General features: G+C 34.2%; 1 protein-coding gene across 1 annotated transcript; it reads right to left on the bottom strand.

Moving 5' to 3' along the window:
* Positions 1-1103: 1103 nt before the first annotated feature.
* On the bottom strand, positions 1104-11374 carry LOC126069866 (RNA-binding motif protein, X chromosome-like). The gene is made up of 8 exons (XM_049873502.1): positions 11266-11374; positions 10722-10828; positions 8032-8203; positions 6292-6438; positions 3217-3331; positions 2084-2209; positions 1912-2000; positions 1104-1408 (listed from the first exon to the last, which is right to left on the bottom strand). The coding sequence occupies exons 1-8, from the start codon at positions 11372-11374 to the stop codon at positions 1104-1106; spliced, it is 1170 nt and encodes a 389-aa protein (XP_049729459.1).
* Between the last annotated feature and the right edge of the window lie 7377 nt (positions 11375-18751).

Below are 18751 nucleotides of genomic sequence, written 5' to 3'. Positions count from 1 at the left end.
GTCAGATGGAAAACTGTTTTCACCTTTCCTTTTCAGTCATTTGATGCTTTAAACAAATGTATGCTAGATTTTAAATTTCTTAAAACCCTTGAGCATTCCAGTAACATTTCCTTTGGCTTTTCATTACGATATTCTTTATAAGCAGTTTTAGATTCTGCAAAATTCAGTTTTATACACTATTTTGCACTTGCCAAGTCTTCTAAAACACTTTCCAAAGCAATTTTTATATAAATCTGCATTTTTTCCTCTAGGTTTATTAAGACCCCAACCCTTCCAGATTACCCCATTTTTAAAGAGTACTGTTAAACCCTTTAGTTATGGTTTTCAACTATTTCACCAAGCAGTTACTAAGTGTAACTCTTCAAACAAAACATGTTTTCCCATTTTTTTTTTTAACCTAGGAGCACTTACTTAAAGTACTGGTTTTTATTTTTCGATGAAAAATTTACTGTTTTCTGTCATTTGAAACTTAATATTTGCATTAAAAATGCATGCTTCATTTTGGATTTCCTAAATTTTCCATTATCCAACACCTAATTTTCCCCTTACTATGATTTATACTGTTAATTTAAAAAGACAGAGAAATGTAAAATTTTGCAGTAACAAGGCAAACATTGTTTTGCAGGCATCTCATTTTATTAACTTAGATTTTCAAAGAGGGATTAAATTTATTATTTAGTGTAACAGACACAGCTTGCACTAGTTTCAAGTAACATGTTTAATTCTTATACATTATATTCAAAGACCCAAAGGAAATTTTAGAGTACGAAATTCACCTCCAGACAAGTTTGATTAATAATTTCAGTGAACAATATATGTAACTTAGCACTACTATCATACGGAAAAACACTATTTCATGCAAATTTTTACTGTGAAAATTTTAACATCAAGTTTAAGCAGGCAACTGCTATCTTTCAATTAACAAGTATGAAATTACTTTTACTAATTGCTTTCCCTTCAGAGTCAAAAATTCATGGAGAGAAAGTTAATACCCTTCCCTGCAAAACCAGTGTTTTTCTTTTAATAATACTCAGGTAACAGAAAAAAGTGGCATTTTAACTTTGCCTTTGCAAACAAAGATTGGTACAAAAACAGTGATACTTTTAATATCTGCTTCGGTCTCCTCTCTCCGATCGGCTTCCCCCATGACCCTCTCTTGAAGCCCCACAACTTGAGCTACTATATGATTCACGAGAAGCAGGATATACCCTATCCACAGTAGATGGAAGCCCTCGTTCATGTCTACCGCTACGCTCACGACCACTTGAGTAGATATCACTTCGGATGCTTGAATAACTTTCTCGGCTTTCACCATATACATCCCGAGTACTGCTATAATCATCATAGCGACTGCTTCCCCCATAAGTCAGAGGGGGTCCTCTTGCAGGTGGTGCACCACGTGAGCTACCTGCAGGGTTAACAGTCAAATATCAAAACTTAAACCTACATAAAAGAAATTTTAGTACACCAAATAATTCTAGTTTAAATATCTGAAATAAAATGCTTTTATCTGCTTCATCAAGTATACTATGGTAGCAGAAAGGTTTTAGATTTAAGAGAAATATCAAGAGTGTTATTTTGTAGTTCGATTAAGTTTATTTTAAATATTCAGCCATTTTTCTAAAGAATGGGCTGAAATTCAGACTTTACACTATTCATCATTAATCCTGTTAAAATTAACCCTCTCCTTGTTATTTAAAAATGATAAAATAATTTTTCCTTAATGAGGTAAAACATTAAGACTATCAATTTATCCTTAATAGAAATTTAACAATTTAAATAAGAGCTGTTGAGAAACAATGCAAAGATCTTCTAACTATAGCCAAAAGGCCATAGCAGACAGTGTTCCTTTAGTAAGTAAAATTTCAATAAAAACAACATCTGGCCTATTAAGTATAACTGAACTCTTACCATAACTTTCATACAAATCTCTGTAAGAGCCTCCACTCAGATGTCCAGGATAGTCTCTATCACGGCCCCCACCATAGGCATCACGAACACTGGTTTTTTAAAATAATATTATCAGTGTTAGAATTAACAATTACAAAGGTCTATTTGATAAAAATAGAAAATTTTAGAATACCTGTATCCAGTAGAGTAATGTTCACCCCGAGAACCAGAACGGCCATAATCACGGTAGGTGTAGTCTCTAACTAGTGGAGCATAAACCTTGCTGTCTCGGGAACTTGGATAATCTCTGCCTGAATAACTTTAATAAAGCAGGAAATTATATAAACAAAGAAAAACCATTAACTTCTACACCCAGAATTTACGAAGAACTCATACAAATCAACAAGATACAAAAAAACTCAGTGCAAAAACAGGCAAAGGACTTGGGGCAGCAAACACATGAAAAAATGTTAAGGAAATGCAAGTAAAAATCACCATGAATTCCACTTTACATGCAACAGTTTGGCAAAAATAAAAACAAAAACCAAACAAAGCAGAAGTTGGGAAACCAAGTGCTGGTGCACACGTGGAGAAATGAGAACTCCCATACGTTGTGCAAATGTAAAACGGTGTAGTCAACTGTGGCAAACTGTGGGTCCACTCCTCAAAAAGATCAATGTATCAGTTTTTCTTTTTTTTTTAGTGTCTTAAATTTCCATTGTTCTAACTCAATCCACTCTTCCCTAGTTTGGAGTACTAAATAGCCCAGTAATTCTACTACTGAGTATGTACCCAAAATAAATGAAAATAAAACAAAAACTTTTATACAAATATTCACAGGGGCACTATTCACAATAGCCAAAGGTAAGCAGCACAAAGGTCCATCAACAGATGAACAAAAACGTGATACGTACATACAATGTACGTAATTCAGCCATAAAAAAGAGAAGTATGGATATATGCCATAATGAAGGCATTACACTAAGTGAAAGCAGCCAGACACAAAGGTCACACATTGTATGATTCCATTTGTATAAAATACCTGGAATAGGTATGTTTATAAAGATAGAATACAGACTGGTGGTTTCCAGAAAATGGAGGAAAAGTGGAATGGTGAGTAAATGTTTAACCAGCACAGGATTTTCTTTTGGGGTGATGGAAACGTTCTGAAACTACACAGAAGTGGTGGCTGCCCAACACTGTGAATAAAAAAAATTAATGTGCCTGAACTATTCACCTTAAGATGGTTAATTTTATACTGTAAACTTCATAAAACAAGTACCAACTGTGACTTAACAGTCCACATATTTTGTAATTTTCCTTTACCTATCTCTGGTACTGTACCTATCACCTCTTGGTAACATATAGTCATCTCTCCGGTATGACACTGGCTCTCTGCGCAGAGGACCTCCATAATTCTCTCTCCCACGTGATATTGGACCTTTAATTTAAAAATACTTTCATAAGTACTTGAAATTGAAAGAAATGTTTCAAATGAAAAATTCAGAACACTAATTTTTTTTCCTCTGCAGAACAATTTTTAAAAATTATTCCTTCTACGACTCCATGCATATTGTTACCCTAATCTTTAAATGTTATACTTCAATGTTCTCTCTACATAAACACTTAGGCACAATCATCAGTAGATAACACCACTCAACTAGAAATCTGTTATCCTTAATGTCTGACAACTATTTCCACAGCTCATCAAATACAAAATAAAACCAAGTTATCACAATTTATTTTCACAATCTAGTGCCCATTTGTTTTCGACCCTGTTTTTCAACTAAGTATTTTTAAGTCTCAGGATGCTGTTTTGATTGTTCACTTATGTATCATAACACCGTCCAGAATACCTGATTGGTGATAAATAACACAGCAAAGTGTAACTAATCCAATGTCTTAAATAATTATCCTGTCATTTATCAATTCTGATACTGCCTTTGCTACATTACCTCCCCTCTAACATTAAGTTTAAAAATCTGTATGTTCCTATACGAATCATTTCATTCCTTACCTATTCTTCCTTTAAAACTACCTCTCCACTTACATCAAAGCCCACTGTTCTCAAGTTGATTCTGACTCAGAGACCCCACAGGGTTTTCAAGGCTGAAAATCTAATAAAGCAGACTCTCACATCTTTCTGCTGAACCACTGGTAGCTTTGAACTGCCAACCTTTCAGTTAGCAGTTGAGCACTTTAACCACCACACCACCAGGGCTTCTTATACTTCCATGAAAGAAATCATGTTTCTTCCTGCACTGATCAGTTGGTCTCATTTTCCATCTATTGCCAAAGACTTCTAGATATATCAAATACATGTAAATGTACTGTGCCTTTGCTCACTTATAACGTATTTGTTCGTCCTCTTAATTTCTCAAAGCTCAAGACTCAGTTTGAATATTTTTCAGCACATTACATACTTCATGGTTCCTTCAATCCCAGTATTTCTCACAATATATAAACCAAACATTCATCTGTAGTGAAAAGTCTTTCGTACCGGTTAAGAACTGCTCCAATGAAAAATACTTTCCTGTTTATACTTTACAAATTGCATGTAAAAGTAATGACATAAAACATGTCAACACTTCAAACTTTTTACTAAAGTTCACGAAAAGAAAGAAATACCTATCTTCTCTCAGCTAAGATAATTTACTGATCTCGTCTTACCACACAAACAGATTAATACTGCTGGACTACTAAATACTAAATCACATACATTCTTTCATTTATGCACAAAGTGGAATGTTCAAACTTACATCTCTGTAATGCTGGAAATCTTTGCTTCCACTGCATGTTACCAATACTACTTAAGGGTTCTTTTGAAAACCACTGCATCTCTTTCAAGATATGAAATTTTCTCCCATAAATCACATTCATTACATACTAATTCATTTCTACAGTCCCAGTATTTGCTTATTTTTATTTGCATGCTGATTAATCTGCTGGTAATGTGTGGTCTTCTTGTATGTCAATAACCAAACACTCAGATACATTTTATGAAGAGCAAAACTGGTAATAAGTTTAAGATTGATTATACCATCTCAAAGATTAAATATAAACAGCAGTGCTGATAAAATCAGAAATCAAAATAAAATTCTCTCATACCCGTAAATTACACTGTTAAACTTTTCTAAAACTTTGCTTCTACATTTACTTGCTGCCTTCTCTTCAAACTGAGCTCTTAATTCCTTAAAATTATTGTCATATTTGATTCTATACTACTCACTTCATGCTTATTAAGTTCTCTCCTCAAACAGTGACTCTGCACTATACAGGGACCATTATGTTAGGGTATAAAAGTTTCCACATCCATCTTAGTAATTTATGTGTTCCATAAATTTCACTTAAGTGGCACAGTGGTTAAGAGCTACAGCATGCTATGCCAGCTTACCGGTGCTAACCGAAAAAGTTGGAAGTTTAAATTCAAGAACCACTTCTTGGAAATCCTGTTGGGGCAGTTCTATTCTGTCCTATACGGTCACAATCAGTCAGAATCAACTGGATGGCAATGGGTTTGTTTTTAAGTGCCCTTCTATGATTTTCTCCCAAATTAAAAGTCTGTATCTCAAGCCTTAATTTCTATTATTAAATGGCATCTATACCCACAGAAACCTCCCTTTTCTGCTAAGACAAAATATTTCCTTTTTTTTATATTTAGATTTTGACTATTCCAGGCATTTCTCTTCCAATGGCTCCTGGAAGAACGAAGTATTACCTTGAATGTCTTGATATATTCGCAATATTCTTAACCCAAAACAATACCTTGGCTCATCAGTATTATCATGATCTTAGCTACTGCAATTTCTAACAACCTTTAGGTTATGATTCTGTAAGTTCTTCCTCTGGAAAAACTTATCGGAGATTAAGAGTGTATCCACTATCTTCTGTATTTAAAACATGATTTTTTTTTTAGTAAAGCCCTATCAAGACAATATCAAATAAATGAAAAAATTTTGAATTTAAAGAACTTAAACCAGGTCGTCAAAATACATAGCCCAACAACCTGCCAGGCCAGAATATTCTCAGAGCACACTGAAATTTTCTTAAGTATCCAACATCATTTCTCTGAAACCACATGAAAAAGAAGGCTAAGAGTCAAAGAATGTTAGAAACTTTTTAAAAGGAATTACACACAAACATGGGCCTAACAAAATGTCTGATTCCAAAGAGTGTGTTAATCACCTACTGCAGCTAAGATTAGAGACTGAAGGATTATTTCCTAATGGTGAATCTGAGAATTTATCCAGTAGAACATAAAGTAACTAAGACAGTAGTCAACCAGTACTCATATGCCTCTCACTTACAAGTTGAATTTAAAATTAAGCATCTATTTAAAATAACTCATTTCTATTAACAAGAAATTTTGATTATTTTTGTTCTCTATTCAGTAGCATTTACCTCGTCCTCCCATCCCACTACTGCTTCGCACTGGGCCAGAAGGAGTAGATCTTTTAGGAGGAGGACCTCCACTTCTTGAAGACGGACCTCTTTTAATTGGAAATGGTCCCCTAGAAGAGCTCATGTTAACAGAATATCCACCATCATCTGTATTTAAAACAAAACCTGTTTTAAGGACCCTTGATATTTTTAGATGTTCAATTTCTGGCTACTGTTTATAAACCCTTACTCAACAATATCGTGATCTTAAGACTTTATAAGAGCCTAAACTAATACGATTTAGTATTTCCATATATGACTTAAGTACACTTCAACATGTTAAAATCAGTGTGGAAAAATCTATAAAAACTCAGTAATTTAAGTGACATCTTGTATCAGTACGAAAAAGGCAGACTGGAGAGGAATTAGGGTTAAGTGGAGAAGCAGAATGCTATCACTTAACTCTAAAATGTAAATACGTTAAACATAAAAATAATTTTTAAACACTCTAGAAGGAAAACTACAATGTTTTATATGTGTTAAGGAAACTTTTTAGAATATCGCACCCATAAAACCAAAATATTAAATTCTTAAAAAAAAGGTATTATTTATAAATTAAGAGATGGTTCACGTTCTTTTATAATATTAAATCAATAAATTTAGGTTATGCCCAATTCTAACCTAAATATTAAGCACTAAAAATTACTTTCCACATTCCCAAATCTAAGAATTTTTAGTTTATCCCAACTCTCCAGTATTGTAGAAATAAAGAAAAGGTGCACACTCTCATATACCTCAGAGTATAAGATAAATTCCCCAATGCCAACTTAGTGCCAAAGAAAAGAATTTACGTATACAGCTTAGAGTAGACTCTGAAACACTTCCTTAATGAAATCACACATCTGATTATGAAATTTGGAAGCTAAATGCTTTATTTTTGAAGTCTGCTTAATAGACCAAATAATGTTTGTTACATGGCTATGTTTCAAAATTAAAAAAAAAAACAACAACCCTGCCTATTGCATTGAAAAAAAGGCTTCTAAAAATAGTCAACATAGTAACTCATTTTCAATATCCCATCCCTCTCCTCCTAAAATAGTTTTTAGCCTCCCCCGCAGTCAGAAACAACTTTGATAATCAAAAGAAAGCTCTAAATTCTTTATAGAAATTTCCTTAAAGAAAAATTCACATCTAGAAAAATTCCCTATACCAAAACAATTAAAGTAAATTTGCAGATTTTAGGATGTGTACACACAGAAAACAAACACTGCAAGGTCAGTCCTAACACATGAACACTATCTCCAAATTCTATTACTATTTTGAGCAATTTTTATTTCTTATTGTGTGATTTTTTTCAACATTCCTTATAATTTTTAAGGCTTATTCTCAGAAAACTGACGTTCTTAGCATCAAAAAAGAAAAACTCTAATGTCAGATCAACAGAACTGAGTTAAGGTAAGAAAAAAATGCTGCAATGAGTGAAGACTGAGTAGTCAATAAGCAATGATATATAAGAAACTGAATTTTTAAATACATGCTATTTCATTAAAAAGTGACAATTCTTCTGCACATTATCTATCATTCTCATAATTCTTAGCACTTAGAAATAACTTCATTTATTTTCAACAACGTTAATTACTCATCCAGCAAGTATCACAGCAGTGTACTCTGCACTTAAAAGATTTAAAGAACAAATTTCTATACATTCAAACTTACTGTTTTTCAGTACTATGCCTCCATTCTTATATTTTAAAACATTACCCAAGCGTCCTCCACGTGAAGGATACCCTCTTGCTCCTCCACTTCCTCCTCTTCCACATCTCAGACTTCTCGGCGGGCCCCTGCTCCTTGGAAGTGGTGGCCTACGCCTACCACCACTTTCAAAAGATGGTTTGTTGGCTTGCTCTACTTTGATTGTTTTTCCATCCAAAGACTAAAGTGATTAAGTATATTATGAATAACGTTAAGTCAAATTTAATTTAAACAAGCAAACAAATGTTATAATCGCTTATCATAATTGTAAACAAGTTCAAGATTGTTTTTTTCCCCAAAGCAAAGCACTGTGCTTGCCACAGTACCAAATGTGAGGCATTTAGTATCTGCCTTCCACTAAGTCATCCAATACAAAAATACACACAACTACTGAAATTCCTTAAAGGTTCTCCAGTATTTAGAACAAAAAAAAAATACTACTAACACTTCGTATATACAATGGGAAAGCTGGCACCTCCATTTCTACAATATACAATTCATTTCCCTTTTGTATTCCCATTTAAAATTTTCAGTGTCCCAACGGTATCCGAGAAGCCCTGGAGGTGCAGTGGTTAAGACCTTAGCTGCTAACCAAAAAGTTGGCAGTTCGAATCCACCAGCTGCTCCTTAAAAATCATATACAGCAGTTCTACTCTGTCCTGCACGGTTGCTATGAGTCAGAGTTGACTGACAGCAACAAGTTTTTTTTTTTTTTTGGCAAGGTTATCTGAAGAATATGTAATTTAGAAAATAAACTCTTCAAAGCAATTTAACGTTAATTTTATTTTTGTATTCTTAATTACTTTTAACTATTATGTCAAAAATTGAGAAAGAAAATTTCCCAGTATGATTCAAGTTCTGTTTTCAGTCTCATTTTAATACTTTTCTTAATTTTTCTCTCTTTAAATGGGACCACTGATTGGTTTAGGATTTTGTTTTGCCTTAGCTGTGTCCCTAAAAAATAGTTTTCTAGTAGAGTGTGTGGTCTAAGTAATCTCAGTACTTCCTAATGGCTTGGCTTTTAAATAGACCAAAGTGATTTTGTAAAAAATGTAATTCAGATGAGAACATGCTCAAGTTGCTTCCTGTTATTTTTGTAGTAAGATGATAAACACCTACCAAGAGCACTGATACAAACTTGAATCTTTCGCCAATTTAATAGCCACAACAGCCAATTATCTACCTCCTTCACGTTCACATGCATATAAAATTTATATATATATATTTTTAACTTGTAGTTGTCTTCTCTTTCACCCTAGATTAAAACTGTCCAAGACTGCCATGTTCAGAACAATTTCTCCAGTTGATTCATCAGAGTCGAACACTTAGTGAACACTCCATAAACTATCTGTTCAAAAAAGGAATTTAATAGTAGTATCTACACAAAAAAACTACATTGCAGTGACTGAAACTTCAAAAAGTCAATTATTATAAAAATTATAAGTCAAACTTTTCTCTATACTCAACACATAACCACTAGCCAAATCCCATTTTTAGTTACTAACAAATCTTAAAATGTGAAAACTGGAGACAAGCCAATAAAAAGGCACTGAGTGCTGCTGAGCTATCTACTACAGAAATAAAGGGAGTTACTGTGTAATTCCCACACTAAAACAAATCCTGGAAAAAACTAAACAATCAAAAAAATACAACATATAGTGAGAATTAAATGATACACCTACAATATGAAACAGAAAAGAGTTTAGAAAAAATATACATAACCTAAATTCAACTCTAAAAGGGAAATTATCTGTGGGGCAAACAGACGAAGAGTGACTCTAGAGAAGTCCAGAAAATCAAGACCAAAAAACAACAGTAAGGTTTATTACAGAAAGCTTTTAGTATCATAGAACCATTCAACAGACTGGGTAACACAGGTACAAATGAAGTGAAAGACAGTCCTGAATGGAGTGAGAGCTTGACTGCAATATAAAGACATTTAAGTATTTGATAACGAATCACTGGGAAGTTTGAGACACAGTCACTAGATTTTAAAATTCAGGGCTGACACCATGTGTTTTACTCATTAACACATTAATGAAGCATGCCCTCGATATTACAAAATGAATCACCAAATATTTTTAAAAATCACTTCAATTACACAATGCAAATACCTTGACAAAAAAGCAAGATTACAGAAACCCGTTACTATCTAATACCCATCTTCATCAATTTGTTCATATCGTTTTGTCTCCAATACCTACTTTAAAATCAGTTAGATAATAAGTTTTATCTATTTCAATGTTAACTACTGCTCAAATGTAACTTATTCCAAGATAATTTTTTCCCAAATAGTGGGAGGAAATCTTCCTTGTTTTTCTAGGCTTTTATGCTACGAAAATACTTCCGTGAATTGCACAGGCATCTTATAAGCACTAATCTCATCCCTCATATAATTATTTTTTGAAGGAGCTATTTCTTTCAAATTTAAAAATTCTTCAAAAGCTTAAAGCCTACTTACATTTACATCAGAATGTTTAATACAGAAAAACAAGATTGTTTTTGCCTGATATATATATCTTAACCCCCTTCTAATCAAGCCGTCAAGGCTTTAGGTAATAAAAGTTTATTAGAAGAGTGAAAAACAAATAATTTTAGATTTGATGGCATGATGGGACTTTAAAAAATTTTAAGAAAGAAAAAGATTTAAAAATACTAATAAATAAGAGACCTAAAACAACGTATTAAAACACTCTTACCTTCCCATTCATGTCTTTGGTAGCAACCTTTGCATCTGCAGGGTTCTCAAAAGTAATAAAGGCAAAGCCTCTGGACTTGTTTGTGTCCCGATCTTTCATTAGAAGAACTGCAATACATGTAAATCTTTTAATTTAATGTAATTACATAAAATCGAATTTTTCTTAACTATCACATGGCTTCGTTAATTTGACCTCATTCACGTAGTATAGTACCAACCACCTGAAAATTACATAACCCCCTCACGTCACACTTTACGTCATTACTGGTATTAAACACAAGTAGTGAGTAACTTCAAAGTCTATCACATCTCCTATTTCATGAGCTATCTCATTAGACATTTATTACTGCATGGTTTTCCTTCTCAGTAGTAACAGACCCTAGGGCAGACCTCTTTACACATAGCAACCAGTGCTTCCCCTATAAAACAAAACCTGAAGTAGCAGTCACTCAAGTTTGAAGAACAGAATATGTACTTTCATTTAGCTATCTGACAAACACATTCCATACCTATCTGCTTTGAATACATACATGTGCATAAATTACCTTCTACTATGGGGCCATATTTCTCAAATACAGCTTCAAGAGTCTTTTCGTCGGTCTCTGCATTGAGCCCGCCTATAAACAGCTTCCCAGGCCTATCTGCTTCCACCATTTTGCTGAGAACAATTAAAAAATAAAAATAAGTACATAAATACCAGAAACTAAATAAGCCAAAACAGTAATTTTTAAATTATTTAAAATTCAAATGAAGCACCCTGAACACACTAGTATTTTGTCTTTTTTTCTTTATAGAAAAAATTGGTCATTCCCGTAAACTGCAGATTATAAAGCATCACTTTTTAATAACGTGCCTTATTTCTTAAATCTGAATATAAATTAAAGAAAAATATATGAGCATTTAGATTTTAGAAATCTACCAATAATTGCTTTAAGAAATCTACGTAAAATACATTAAAGGGACAAATCATTTACATCAAATTAAAATGATTCCTGCCAAACAAACATTTCGTCACCTGGTGACTAAATATACAAGTTTTTAATTGCGGTACTTAAATATCTTCCCTGTAACTTTTCAAGTATTCTCTTATCACACAGAGAAACCGTTAAAAAAAAACGCGCACAAAAAACAAAATGGCGCCTTCAAATTACCGCCGACAAACCTTCCGCGCCTAACCGCCATAATGGGCGGACAAAGCTTTCGCGCTTAACTCGCCACAGTGTGACAGAGACAAAACTCGAAAGTAAAACCATAAAAGGGTAAACGAGTTCAGCAAAAGCTAATTTCTTAGCCACCTTTCGTGTTCCGCACCCCGTGGTACCCCCTACAATTGAACATCTGCATATTTCAAGCCGATTTCCCCCCTCCCCCACCATGTACAAAATCCAGCTGCCTCGACAACACACTCTGAGTGGAACAGAAATTCAAGTACTTTCAAGAAACTAATACCCAGTTCATACATATACACACATATATCTGGAATATAAGTCATACATATGCGTCAACATACAATTTACTCGTATGGCATTTCTTAAAAAAACCTCCCAAAAAAGCCTGAGAGTAATATTAAAGTCACATTTACAGTTCCCCTATTCACCGGAAATGACTTACTTATAGACTACTCCTGAGAAATCAGCTTATCTTTCATAGTTAAAAGCCTGAATTTCTTACCTCATTTCTCCGCTTTCCCGATACCTCCGCTCCACTCTCCAAGCGACCGCTAGCTAAACTAACAGTAAAGAGTGATTGCGCAACCAATATAAGGAGGCTGCAGGGCCCGGATGTGACGCAGTTATGAGCCGCAGAGGAAGTAGGGAATGAGGACGACTAGAGCACGGAGGAGGGAGAAAGCGCAGTGGCTGTTTCGGAGGAGTTAAAAGATGGTGGACGGGCTGAGTGTGTTTTTCCGGCTTTCATTATTTACTTTTTTCCAGTTGTATGCTTGTCTACATTTTAAAGTGATCAGACGTAAAAAGAAACTATTATTAAATAGTTATGCATATTTTATCTCTTTTGTGAATTTTGGCAATATGTTTTATTTCAATGCTGGGGAATGACAATATTAAAAACTGTGCCCCGACTGCTTCGGAGAGGTTGAAAATAATCTAAGACTATCAATTTTTTTTTTTTTATAAGGGAGGATAAAATAAGTAATGATAAAAGAATAAGGAAGAAAACGGGGAAAAAATGAAAAGGAAAAGATTCGGAATCAAAGCTTCTATTTTTAAATATATATTTGAAAAACGTAATCGTTGGTTCTTAATGTTTAGTGGATAAATACAGTGATTGGACCAAAACTCCGACAATTAACAGTAACTACAAAAGCTAAATCCGCAATTCTCTGACCTCAATCTCTATGATAAGCACGATTTTTAAGCAGAGTGTTTTCTGATGAAATACCTTTTTTTCCTTAAAAAAAAAAAAAATTAGCCAACAGATTCTTGTTTTCCAATATAAAACTATTGGTTTTGATAAGTTTTTCCACAAAAGCACATCCAGTATTAGAAAATACATTTAACATACACGAAAAAACAAAAAACTTAAATTTTGTGCACGTGTATATTTATGTAGAAATAATTTGTATTTTGTAACTAAAGTTTAGAACCCTTAAACATACTCCGTCACCATTTTCAGTATTTTATGTCTTATTTTAACAAATTAATGTCCATTAATTTTTGTAATTGCTTTCCCGTCATGAAATGCTTAGAATCCATATTTACTATTATCAAATATATAATTCTGATCGTGCCTGTTAAACACTTTTTCTTTTCCTTGTTTTTCTTTTAGGTAAATAACCCAGCAGTAAACCTATGCGTCAAAGGTAAAAGATACTTTTAGTCATATAGACGTACGTCAAAAATTGTTTTCAAAATGGTTGATACAACGTACTAGCAATAATATTTATAATTCATGCTCATTTTGGTGATCATTATATCCCCATATTTACAGATTCTTAAGAGGAAGTCATTAATGCTTCTGTCACTGTTAAATGTAGTACTTTCTTTGTAATTTGTGCCCATTTAAAATGATATTTCTTCGCAGACATGAATGTTACTATCTTAATGATACGACAAACATAAATAATTGAGTAATACTTTATAGTTAATTAACAACTAATAAGACTAAAGAAAGCAGTAGCCAGTAAGAGGACACCATTGGAAAAACAGACATGAAAATAACATATTAGGTAGATGTTATGAGATTTATGAGAAGATTCTTCATTGGTTAAAAAAAGTAATATGATAATCCAAAAAAAAAGAGAAAACTAAACCTGTTAGTGTTGAGCCAACTGTGACTCATAGAGACCCTATAGGACAGACTAGAACTGCCTCACAGGGTTTCTAAGGAGTGCCTGGTGGTTTGGAACTGCTGGCCTTCTGGTTAGTAGCCATAGCTCTTAACCACTATGCCATCTGGGTTTCCCCTGAGACAATAATAGTGATTATCATTTTTAATAAAAAGAATCAGCTTGTTAGATAAAAGATCTATGTGTATTATTACCTAGTTATTTTTTAGATTTCTATTACAGTATTATTTTAATTCCCATTTTACAAAAGAGAAAGTGATGTAAAGCCCTTTAAAACTTGCTGTGGTTTAAGGAATCTGTTCATAGAGAAACTGGGATTTAAACCATGATATTTGATTGTAAAGAGAACTCTTAAAAAGACACCTGGAAAAATTTTATTGAGAAATTATCTTGAGCAATATTTAAAAATTGATTGTAATTTATTGTATGCATTACTTACATTAGGCAGAGATAATACATGCAGAGACACAGAGTTACTAAAGACATCTCATTTGACTTATGCAGTCACAAACCTGAGAATGCTCGGAGTCACCAGAAAATGACAGAAGCAAGTAGGAAATTCTTTTCTAGAGCCTCTGGAGGGAGTATGACCCTGCCAATGCCTTGGTTTCAGACTTCTGGCCACGAGAAATATAAGAAAATAAGTTTGTTCGTATTGCCAAAAAAAAAAAAATGAATTTCAGAAGGGAGAAGCACAAATAGTGAATAAAGTTGGCTGGGGAGAATGCAGAAAAGTAGAATGTAGTTGTGTGGGAAGAATGTGCACAAACATGTAAAAGATAATTTGGAGGAATAACCTCAATTTCCATGTGATGAAATAGGGCCAAACAGGAGAGGTTAGAAATTGAAGATAGGTAACAGAAGAACCAGAATCATGGAGCATTTTTCATGCCAGATTACTCACGTTGGTTTTTAGGGAAGCAAATATAGTCATGTTGACTAGAACATTAATACTTATAAGACATTATAGTGAATTGTGGTGATTAATGCAATAGAACATAGAATCAGGCAGACTAAGAAGACTGTAAACTCCAAACTGGGTAAACTATTTGATCTCTTAAATTTTCCTATCTGCAAAAAGGGAATAGGAAACCCTACTGGTTTTGGGTGCTAACCAAAAGGTCGTCAGTGTTTTGAATCCACCAGACACTCCTTGGAAACTCTGTGGGACAGTTCTGCTCTGTCCTGTAGGGTCACTATGAGTTGAAATCAACTTGACGGCAATGGGTTTGATTTTTGAGTTTGTGATTAGCAGGTAGGATTATATTGAGATTAAGTAAGTATGTCATGGGGCACTCTAAGTACAATACCTGGAACATAGTTCAGAGCTGTAAAAAATAATCGTAATTACCTTTTTTTAGGTAGGATGCTGAAATTAGTTTATAATCTCTGTTGCTTTAGACAGTGATATAACCATCAAACATATATTTTGAAAAGAATTGTATTGCTTTGGATGTTTTGCACCAAGTAAACTGTTCGTACCTACTTAGAGTAATAGCATACCTAAACCGCTTGTATGCTTATATATGTATGTGTGTATGTGTTTGCGTATGTACGTGTGTATAACGTATCACGTTTTTAGAGTTTAATTAGAATTAACATCCAGGAAGAATTTAGGCAATATTCTGAAAAAAGGGGGTTATAAAACTGTGGTAGTTGAAATAGTTTGCCTCCCACAAAAAGAGCAACAATCAGGCATGTTCATACCAATTAAAGAACAACTACTTCTTATGAGGGGTTCTTGATAAAATGTAGATCAGAATCTTAAGAAAACCAGTGTATTTAACTGTTGATATCAAGGTAATACAGGAGATAGAGGAACATCGAATAACATTATCTGGTTAGATGCAAGAAACAATTTAGACTATAAGAGACTAAAACAAATAAGCTGGTTTCTTAAATGAGCAGAAAAAAAAAATTGAGAGATGCGTGAGACCCTTACCTTAAAAGAAAATTAATGTACAAACCAATTGCAGTGTCTTAAGTCTTACTTGGATCTTATTTCAAACTGGTAAACTTTTCCATTTATGAGAAGTATAGAAATATGAATATAGTTTTTTTTGTAAAAATGTATATAGCATTTGCTAATTAAGCATTTTTCGGGTGTACAGCTTAGTGATATTAATTACATTAATCACGTTATGCAACCATCACGCTTAAAACAAAAAAACCAAACCCAGTGCCGCCGAGTCGATTCCGACTCACAGCGACCCTATAGGACAGAGTAGAACTGCCCCATAGAGTTTCCAAGGAGTGCCTGGAGGATTTGAACTGCCAACCCTTTGGTTATTAGCTGTAGTATTTAACCACTATGCCACCAGGGTTTCCAACCGTCACCCTTGGTTGATATGAAATCCCTCATTGCCATGAACAGAAACACACTGCTCACATTGGTCTCCCATCTTGCCCCCCGCTCCCCCATCCCTGGCAACCACTAATAAACTTTGGTTGCTGTACACTTATTACATATAAGTGAAATCATACCTATTTGTCCATTTGTGATTGACTTATTTCAGTGAGCATAATGTCTTCAGGATTCACATTGTTATAGCATGTATCAGGACTTCATTTCTTTTTCTTGCAGAGTAGTAGTACGTTGTATGTGTTCCACATTTTGTTTATTCATTCACCTGTTAGTGGACATTTAGGTTGTTTCCATCTTTTGTCTGTTGTGAGCAGTGCTGCGTGAACATTGTTGTACACGTGTCTGTTTACGTCACTGTCTTCAAGGCCCTTTGTTATACACTTAGGAGTGGAATTGGTGGGTCATATGGTTGTTCTATGTTTAATGTTTTGAGAAGCTACCACAATGCTTTCCACGATGGCTGAACCATTTATTATTTTACCAGCAATAGATGAGGGTTTTAATTTCCCTACATTCTTGCCAACATTTATTATTTCCCCTTTATTTGTTTATTTTTAAATCTGAGCCATCCAAGTGGGAATAAAGTGCTGTCATTGTGGTTGTGATTGCATATCTCTGATGGCTAATGATCTTCAGCATCTTTTCATGTGTTTGTTAGCCATTTGAATATTCTCTTTGGTCAAATGTCTATTCTAGTCATTTGCCCTTTGTTTTAAAATTTGGGTATTTGTCTTTGTGTTCTAAAGTTGTAGAAGTTTTATAAACATTTTGGATATTAGACCTGTATAGGGCATATAAGGAGTTTTGGTGGTAAAATGGTTAAATACTCTTGGCTAACCGAAAGGTCAGCCATTAAAATGCATCTAGCAGCTTCATGACAGGAAAGACCTGCCAGTCTGCTGCTATGAAACCCTGTGAGGCAATTTTACTGTGTCACATGGGGTTCCTGTGAGTCAGATTTGACCTGACAGCATGCAATAAGATAGGACTTATCATTCCTGAAAACTTTTTCCCAATCTGTAGGGTTGCTACGAGTCAGAATTGACTCAATGGCAATGGGCTTTGGTTATAGATTATCATTTCACTTATTTTTGATAAAGTCCTTTGATGAACACAAGTGTTTTATTTGTGTGAAGTTTCATTAACCTATTCTGTCTTTTGCCGTTTGTGCTTTTATTATCATATCAGGTAATCCACAACTAAAAACTAGGCCAAACAGCTACTCTTTATTTTCTCCTGAGAGTTTTCTAGTTTTAGTTTTCACATTTAAGTACTGGGTCCGTTTTAAATTGGTTTTTGTGTATGATCTGAGGTATGCATCCTGATGCATAATTATGCATTTGGAAATCAAATTTTCCCAGCACTGTTTGTTAAGGAGACTCTTCCTTCCTGTCAAATCATCTTAGCACCTTTGTCAAAAATCAGTTGACCGTAGATGTATAGGTTTATTTCTGGATTATTGACTCCATTCCATTGGTCTATGGAATTATTATTATATGGAAATGCTGGTGGCATAGTGGTTAAGAGCTATGGCTGTTAACCAAATGATCGGCAGTTCGAATCCACCAGACATTCCTTGGAAACTTTATGAGGCACTTGCTGCTCTATCCTGTAAGGCTGCTATGAGTTGGAATCAGCTCCACAGCAATGGGATTTAAAAAAAAATTAATATATATATACATGTAATTATTATATTATCATTCTGTCTTGTTGTTAGGTGCCATTGAGTCAGTTCTAACTCATAGCCACCCTGCGTACAATGGAACGAAGCACTGTAGGTCCTGCGCCATCCTCACAACCATTGTTAATGCATGAGTCCACTGTTGCAGCTGCTGTCAATCCATCTCATTGAGGGTCTCCCTCTTTTTGCTGACCCTCCACTTTACCAAGCATCATGTCCTTCTTTAGGGACTGGTCCTTCCTAGTAACATGTCCAAAGTATGTGAAACAAAGTCTTGTTGTCCTTGCTTGTGATGAACATTCTAGCTGTACTTCTTCCAAAACAGATATGTTCATTCTTTGCAAACACCATAATTCAAAGGCATCGATTCTTCATCAGTCTTCCATATTCACTGTCCAGCTTTCACACACCCATGAAGTGATTTAAAACACCATAGCTTGGGTCAGGCCCACCTTAGTCCTAAAAGTGACAACTATGCTTTTTTTTTTTTTTCCTAACACTTTAAAGAGGTCTTTTGCAGCAGATTTGCCCAGTACAACATGTAATTTTATTTCTTGACTGCTGCTTCTAGGGGTTTTGATTGTGGATCCAAGTAAAATGAAATTCTTGATAACGTCAGTATTTTCTCTGTTTATTGTGATGTTGCTTATTGGTTCAATTGTGAGGATTTTTGTTTTA

Source organism: Elephas maximus, chromosome Y (genome assembly GCF_024166365.1).
Source record: "Elephas maximus indicus isolate mEleMax1 chromosome Y, mEleMax1 primary haplotype, whole genome shotgun sequence".
Classification (NCBI taxonomy): domain Eukaryota; kingdom Metazoa; phylum Chordata; class Mammalia; order Proboscidea; family Elephantidae; genus Elephas; species Elephas maximus.
This window is presented reverse-complemented; position numbering and strand designations above follow the sequence as displayed.

What these genes read in the sequence shown, in the direction of transcription:
- LOC126069866 (XM_049873502.1), bottom strand. Translation starts at nt 11,374, where the DNA reads ATGGTGGAAGCAGATAGGCCTGGGAAGCTGTTTATAGGCGGGCTCAAT. An exon ending in CCAAAGACATGAATGGGAAG is followed by an intron (nt 8,204 to 10,721) that starts GTAAGAGTGTTT and finishes TAATCACTTTAG; the next exon opens with TCTTTGGATGGAAAAACAAT. An exon ending in TTCACGTGGAGGACGCTTGG is followed by an intron (nt 6,439 to 8,031) that starts GTAATGTTTTAA and finishes TTTTAAATACAG; the next exon opens with ATGATGGTGGATATTCTGTT.